The 7,458-nt window shown below is 33.8% G+C and overlaps 1 protein-coding gene across 4 annotated transcripts; it reads left to right on the top strand.

Moving 5' to 3' along the window:
* The first annotated feature begins 535 nt into the window (after positions 1 to 535).
* On the top strand, positions 536 to 5,435 carry LOC133807319 (O-fucosyltransferase 7). Of its 4 annotated transcripts, none has more exons than XM_062245573.1 (12): positions 536 to 939; positions 1,432 to 1,506; positions 1,762 to 1,867; positions 1,940 to 2,007; positions 2,727 to 2,815; positions 2,910 to 3,090; positions 3,182 to 3,310; positions 3,412 to 3,545; positions 3,633 to 3,846; positions 4,321 to 4,505; positions 4,628 to 4,723; positions 4,816 to 5,435. In XM_062245573.1, the coding sequence occupies exons 1-12, from the start codon at positions 820 to 822 to the stop codon at positions 4,967 to 4,969; spliced, it is 1,551 nt and encodes a 516-aa protein (XP_062101557.1). In that variant the 5' UTR covers positions 536 to 819; the 3' UTR covers positions 4,970 to 5,435. The 4 variants fall into 4 exon arrangements, with proteins under 4 accessions (XP_062101557.1, XP_062101556.1, XP_062101555.1 ...); XM_062245572.1 differs by having other exon boundaries at positions 1,411 to 1,506; XM_062245571.1 differs by having other exon boundaries at positions 536 to 975.
* Positions 5,436 to 7,458: the final 2,023 nt, after the last annotated feature.

Here is a 7,458-nt window from a genome sequence, read left to right as displayed (position 1 = left end):
AGGTCAATTCTTCTTCTTTCTTTTTATTTTTTATTATTATAAAAAAAAAGAGAGTACAATTTATTGTAAATATTCATGTTGAATTGGCAAAAAGCTATTGTAGATCTAGAAAACTTTTTGATGTGGACTTGGTAGTTGTTAGCTTTAAAGGTTTCAGGATCTGCCATTACCATTGTTATGAGCACCCAAAATTAATTAAAAATATATTTATTTGTAATAATATTATAACCCTCCTATTAATTTTTTTTGAAGAAAACAAAATAAACCCATTAATACGTTGTTACAAATTTTGACTAGCAAAGAACAAAATCGTATATAGACACAGTTTGTGGCCCCCACGTGAGGATCTTAATACGGTTATAAGTTTATATAAACTCAAAATTCCTCAACTTCAATTATTAATATTTTCTCAAACAAAAAATAAATTAAAAATAAAAACTTAATATTTAGTAATTATCTACCATTCTCTCTCTCTCTCTCTCTCTAGCTAGATATCCTTCATAAAAAGTGGTCTCTCTCTCTCTCTATATATTATATATGTATATATATATATATTCTTGTATAGCTGTTACACTTTCTAAACGCAAAGCGGCAAAAAATACCAGAAGGAGAAGAATTGTTAAAACCCAAACTGCCGACCACTTCGGTCTTCCCAGAGAGAAATATATACACATATATATATATAGATATATAGAGAAAGAAAGAAAGAAAGGAGCTTGAATCTGATTGATTGCTGAAGCGTTTAGATTTGCGAATGGGTATTCTCAAGTGTTTTTAGGGAGGGAGAGAGAGAGAGATTGTGTGTTTTGAGAGAGAGAGATGCAGAAGAAGAAGTGGAGAGCATTGGTGGTGCTGAGGAAAGTGCTAACGTGCGCCATATGTTCAATAGCATTGGTGGCTCTCTGCTCAGTCCATGTTCCCGCCTTCCCTTCTTCTAAGGTTCCCAAGTTCTCTGACCCTTTCAAGCTCCCCACGGTGATCACTGATCCCCCAACTTTCTTTCTTTTCTTTTCTTTACTTCAAAAAAGATCATTGGGTTTTCATTTTCTGATGATTGTTAGGGCTTTTCTTTTTCTTCCATCAACTTCTTTGATCTTCTCCAAGTTCGATTTTTTGTTTCTTTATTTTTTTTATATATAATATATGTATGATAAAGAATGAGTCAATATGTGTTTTTGGTTTGTCTTGATGCTTTCAAACGCTTACATTTTCATGTTATGGGATTAGGTGCGTGTGCTTTTTATATTATTGACTTAAGAATCACCATATTTGGACAACCCCTTATTAGAAAAAATTGGGAATTTTTCCTTGTTTGTGGTTTTGGTAATGGTGTTTTTTTAATTCTTATTATTTAATTATAATTTTTTCGATTGAGATTTGTTTTGTTTGTTTACTGATCTAATTGGATAGAAACGTGAACATAAATACCAGAGGTTGAGCGCCGAGCGGAGCTGGACTCAGGAGCTCGCTCCTCCCCATTCCAAATCTCCTCTCCCTTCTCGCAAGGTTTCCACTCAGTACTCTTTTTTTTTTGGGTTTAAGTTAATTCATCGTAAAAATGAATATTGAAGGTTAAAAATTTTGATTTTTTAAAAAAATAAATAAAGGGTATTCTTTAGTATGAGACTTCCATGACTAGAAAATTAACAAAAGGGAAATTTGTTTAAAAAGAAGGGTATTTCATAGTTATAACTACCCTTCTTTTGTAATGCGAACAAAATCATGCTTTCTTTCCCATTTTCACTCCTTTAGACGTGACAGTTGGATGAGGCCAGTGGGATTTTGGAATTGGAAAAGGAAAAGCTATGGAAACCTCCATCGAATCGAGATTTCGTGCCATGTGCAAACCCAAGTCTTAATTATACACGTAAGGAACTTATTGATATTATTTTTCTATTCAGATATGTGAATTGTATTGATTGTCTTGATGTTATTTCAGCCCCTGCCGGGTCTCGAGGTTACCTTTTAGTTCATACCAATGGTGGGCTCAATCAGATGCGTGCTGGGGTATGTTATGCATGGAATTCCGAGTTTTCATTTACTTTTTATCCTCTTTTAAAGCAACCAACTGGATCATTAGATTGGGGGGAAACTTGGTCAACTGAAATGATTTCATTTACTTGTTAATAGAATGCATTTTTCTAGTGATTGTGTCATTAATGAATATGATGACACATAAAGAATATACTGATAAACTATTCTCCCCACTGAAAGGAGGGATCGTTATAGGGTGTTCCTTAGAATGCATTAGATCAACTTTGGGAGTGGTTCATATGAAGTAGTCTAATTTGACAAAGTGAATTCATTGCTGCAATTTAACAATTTTATACAAGTGCATCTATTCATATGTATGCCAAATTATTAAGAATAAGATGTCAGGGTTGCTATATCTTTTTGGTTCGGCTTCTCTGGATTACTATGTATTTATTATTATTGATTTGCATGTGGAGAATGGAAAATTGGAACTTGAAGGATTAAAAAAAATATTCATTATTGACATCAGAGGATTTGACAACCACCTTGTCTCATGAACCTGGTGTCTTTTTGTAATAAATTGTTAATCAAGTCAATTAAAGCTAGTTAAGACACAATAGCTATAGATGGTTTATCCGAAAAAGTTACATACATATGGAATTAGTGATTACTTATCAATTATTTGAAATGTTTCTTATGTCAATTCGAGGCAATTGTACTGAGATGAAAGGCCTGTGATCCTTGCATTGCAGATATGTGACATGGTTGCTGTTGCCCGGATTATAAATGCCACGCTTGTAATCCCAGAACTTGATAAAAGATCATTTTGGCAAGATTCTAGGTAATATTGTATTTTAATACTTCCTCCTTGGTTATACTTATCTTCTGTCTCACAAACTGATGTTGAGCTCCTCTGTTGTTCATTTGATCTGCAGCAATTTTTCAGATGTTTTTGATGAGGATCATTTTATTGAAGCTCTTGCTAATGATGTAAAAGTCATAAAGAAGCTTCCCAAGGATCTAGCAAATGCTACAAGAGCAGTAAAGCACTTTAGAAGCTGGTCTGGAATGGAGTACTATGAGGATGAGATAGCTAGCATGTGGGAAGATTATGAAGTATGCCCTTTGAAGTGCTTCTGATTGATGCGTGCCTTTGAACACCTTACTTTTAGTTTAATTGTGCTGATGAATACTTTTTCCCCCGAAGGTTATCCGAGCTGCTAAGTCTGATTCTCGCTTAGCAAATAACCATCTGCCCCCAGATATACAGAAGTTGCGATGTCGTGCTTGTTATGAAGCTCTCCGCTTTGCACCTCAAATTGAGGCCATGGGGAAGGTAAATATTTGATCTCTTTGCTTATTCCAGTTAGCGGGTTTTCAACAATCTTGTTAATAGTGCAGTACATTTTAAAGTTTGTTCTTTGGTCAATATTACAGTTGTTGGTGGATCGGATGCGGTCATATGGTCCTTACATTGCATTGCACTTACGATATGAGAAGGATATGCTTGCCTTTAGTGGATGCACTCATGAGCTGTCTCCAGATGAAGCTGATGAACTTAGGGTGATCAGGTATTTTATTCTTATATATGGTGTGTGTATATTTCTAGAAATAGTCGGGAACAAATTATGCCTGACATTCCTCTTTCATAATTGTAGAGAGAACACTCCATATTGGAAAGTTAAGGAAATTGATTCCAGTGAACAGAGGTCCAAAGGCTTTTGCCCCTTAACTCCAAAGGAGGTTGGGATACTTCTTACAGCTCTTGGATACCCTTCAACCACTCCCATATACATTGCAGCTGGAGAAATTTATGGAGGTGATTCTCGCATGGCTGATCTGCAGTCTCGCTATCCCTTAATAATGAGCAAGGTAGTGACATATAAAACTGTTGGTTTGTGCTTGTGGTTGGTTTTTAATTCTAGTAATATTATTAAGCTCAAGGGATTTGTCAAATTTTGGGAATGGAATTGAGTTTAACATGAATATTATCTCTTCAAGCCTATATGAAATTCATTTATGCTATGCTACAAAATATGCTAATTGACCAGAAAGAATCACAGCAGGGCACTGACTTGCAATTGTCATACTATTAGAGGTTACAGTTCCACACTGTGAAAGTAGACTTTTTTGCTTACTCGTTTAGCTTCTGCTAGACTGCTACTAAATCTTTATGTAGTGCTTATTTACATGGAGAGAAGGCAACCTAAGATGAAAAAATCTTCAAGGCCAGCTTCGGATCCCATTATTTTGTAAAAAAATCACATAGATAACTTCAGTTGCTCCCTTTATTTCACACTAATAAGTAAAATAAGTGTTGATTCATCTCCTTTGATCACATTGTAGGAAAAATTGGCAACTGGTGAGGAGCTTGAGCCTTTCACTAATCACGCATCTCAGATGGCTGCTCTTGACTACATAGTCTCAGTTGAAAGTGATGTATTTATTCCTTCTTACTCGGGAAACATGGCTAGGGCTGTTGAAGGTCATCGGCGTTATCTTGGACATAGGAAAACAATATCCCCTGACAGGCAAGATTTATATTAATTTATATTTATATATATAAATATATATATATATATATGTAGATCTAAGTTAATTTTTGTATTTTAATCATAAATTAACAAGTACAGCTCCTTTTGTTGTTTATCAGAAAATCTCTTGTTCGCCTGTTCGACAAGCTTGAGCAGGGAACAATGAAAGAAGGTAAAAACTTATCAAGTCGAATCATTGAAATCCACAGAAGACGGTATGTTATATACAGAACAGATTACTATATAGAATACTGTGAAATAACATTTCTATCTCGTAGTGCCAATTTTCACTTTGTTGATTGCACAGGCAAGGCTCACCACGGAAAAGAAAAGGTCCCATCTCGGGAACAAAGGGCATGGATAGGTTTCGTTCAGAAGAAGCCTTCTATGTAAACCCTCTGCCGGATTGCTTGTGTCGAAAAGAACTACCTGTTGTGAACAACTCTTTGACAATGAGGTAGTATGGGATATGAGCTAACAGCGAAGAACGATTCTCGTTGTAAAGATCCCCACGGGTAGGGGGTGGCAGCACATTTCCATTCCTTGCAATTTATTGGTACTTTAGATGCTGGTAGTTGCCATTATAGGCCATAGCGGGGGACACGGAGTGTGTATATTTTCTGAGCTTTTTTAGTTAGGTGGTGGGGGCAGTACAGAAAATTATATTATAGTAGAAATGGAGTATGCATTTAAGGGTGCAAGATAGGAATAGAGATGGTTAACCAAATGCAGCCTTTCCTTATGACCAAGGCATATTTATGTGCCTTGCGAAGTTGGCCTGGTTTCTGGAGTGGGATAACCATTCACTTAGGGGAATGGGATGGGATTACTTATATTTTATCTTTGCTCAAAAATGACTTGCACTCTTTGTAATCTTCTTACTCATTAAATTCCAATAATGAAAAAAGAAAGGAACATTCATTTCCATTTTGTTGTTATTCTCTTCTTATTTTTCTTCACAATTTTTTGGTATCTGTTCTTACGTATGTTTGCTTATAACTGTTTCGAGTTATATGATTACCTAGATACCTAGATTAATGGGCGACAAGAGTGATAACCAATCTGAAGTTTTATGCTAAAAATCTAATTTTTTTTTACCTGGGACATCCTCGTCGTATAATAATTTTGTAAGAATTGACTACTCTCTCCACTAGTTAAAACATGGAAGTGCTTGAATTAGAGGTGATCATAAAACCGCTCACATCGCACCGCACCGCAATTTGCAGTTTAGAACATTTTGCGGTGCGGTTGCGGTTTGTATTTTTGCCAAACCACGCAGTGCGGTGCGGTTTGCGGTTTTAAATTTTATAAATGCGGTTCAAACCACACCGCACCGCATCATTATATATATTAACTTTTTTATATTATTTTTTTCAATTTTACTACATTTAAAGTTAATGCATAAATATTTATATAGTATAATCTAAAATACACATTATCTAAAAAAATATAATGTTTCATAGGATGCTAACACATATTCTATTTCAATCTAAATATATTCCTCTTTAATTAAAATAATATTTACTTTTATATTACATTTGTCTTTGTTATTAGCTTGTTATATTTTTATTGTTTTGCTTAAAGTTTATTAGCTTGTTGTACATTTAATTATTTTGTTAAACACTATGGTTATGAGATTTATTATGAATATTTCTTAATTATAATATTTAATTGTTAAATTATTTGGCGATGGGTATAAACTGTCCACACCACACCGCACCACACTGCATTTTTGCGGTGTGGGTTGCGGTTTGGAAAATTGTTCAAACCGCATATGCAGTGCGGTAAAAAAAATTAGAGAAAAACCACACCACCCGCACCACGAACACCCCTAGCTTAAATGATTAATTATATTTTTTTTGGTTAAAATTACAAGAAGAGAAAAAAAAAACATTTTTTTACATATGAACTATGACTGATTCAAATTATTGGACTTCTAGTAGATTTTGTCATAAGTGGCTAATAGAATGATGACGTATCATTTTGATTGTTGATGTAGCAATGTCAAGTATAGAATAATTAGCAATTTTACCCTTGAACTTTCACTACTACCAAATTGTGTTCATTTTATTAAAAAAAAGGTATTTATGTCATAAATACTCAATGTTTCATACTTATTACAGTTAAATACCTAATATTTTATTTTTACGGTAAAAATATTCAATGTTCAATATATGTTAAAGATAAATACCTAATTTTTTTTTTGCGGCAAAAATACCAAAAGTTGTTAAAACATTACTTTTGTCAGTACCTCCTCTGTTGGAGCTGTTAAACATGTTGATTAAGCAGACATTTGTCACTATGTAATCGGTCAATTTCATAATTTCTTTAAGAAAACATTTTATTGGATAAAGCACTAATTTAAAGTTTTCAAACACATCTCTGCATATTAATTGGTTTTAATTGAGATTTTATTTTTCAGATCTGAACATTTGTATAGTCTGCAGATTTTTTAAGAAAAAAATTGATGCAAAACCAATGCTTAACGATGGTTTAGTAATGGTCTCATGAAAACTTGATGTTTTGGTATAAAAATAATGTTTTAACAATGGTCCAATGAAAACGTGATTTTTAGGTAAAAAATGATGCTTAATGATGTTTTAACGATAGTTTTGCGATGGTTTGCGATAAATCTTGATAAAAACTTTAGTGAGGCATAATTTTTAAGTGGAATTAATAATGTCGGTTTGTAATTTTTTATTTTATTTTTTGGGGTGTAAAACAACAAATTTCCTGATCTGTCATAACGAGTTTATAATGAAGTTTAAGACTTAAATAATTGAAATTTTAGGTTCAATACACTCAAAATGTTGGGTTCAATATGGTGGAGGCTGAAAAGGCAACCTTCCATAATCGCACGACCACAAGTGAGTATGTGTCTAAATGAAGAATAATAATATAAGAAGGCTGGCTTCTGGCAAAACACACATATATATAATGAGCGACCTGC

Source organism: Humulus lupulus, chromosome X (genome assembly GCF_963169125.1).
Source record: "Humulus lupulus chromosome X, drHumLupu1.1, whole genome shotgun sequence".
NCBI classification, from domain to species: Eukaryota; Viridiplantae; Streptophyta; class Magnoliopsida; order Rosales; family Cannabaceae; genus Humulus; species Humulus lupulus.
The sequence above is the reverse complement of the archived record's forward strand: the minus strand, read 5'-3'. Positions and strand labels throughout refer to the sequence as shown.

Excerpts from the sequence above, each read along its gene's own strand:
- LOC133807319 (XM_062245570.1), top strand. The coding sequence starts at position 820 with ATGCAGAAGAAGAAGTGGAGAGCATTGGTGGTGCTGAGGAAAGTGCTA. Across the intron at positions 3,546-3,632 it reads GATGAACTTAGGGTGATCAG|AGAGAACACTCCATATTGGA; the intron begins GTATTTTATTCT and ends TCATAATTGTAG. Across the intron at positions 3,847-4,320 it reads ATCCCTTAATAATGAGCAAG|GAAAAATTGGCAACTGGTGA; the intron begins GTAGTGACATAT and ends ATCACATTGTAG.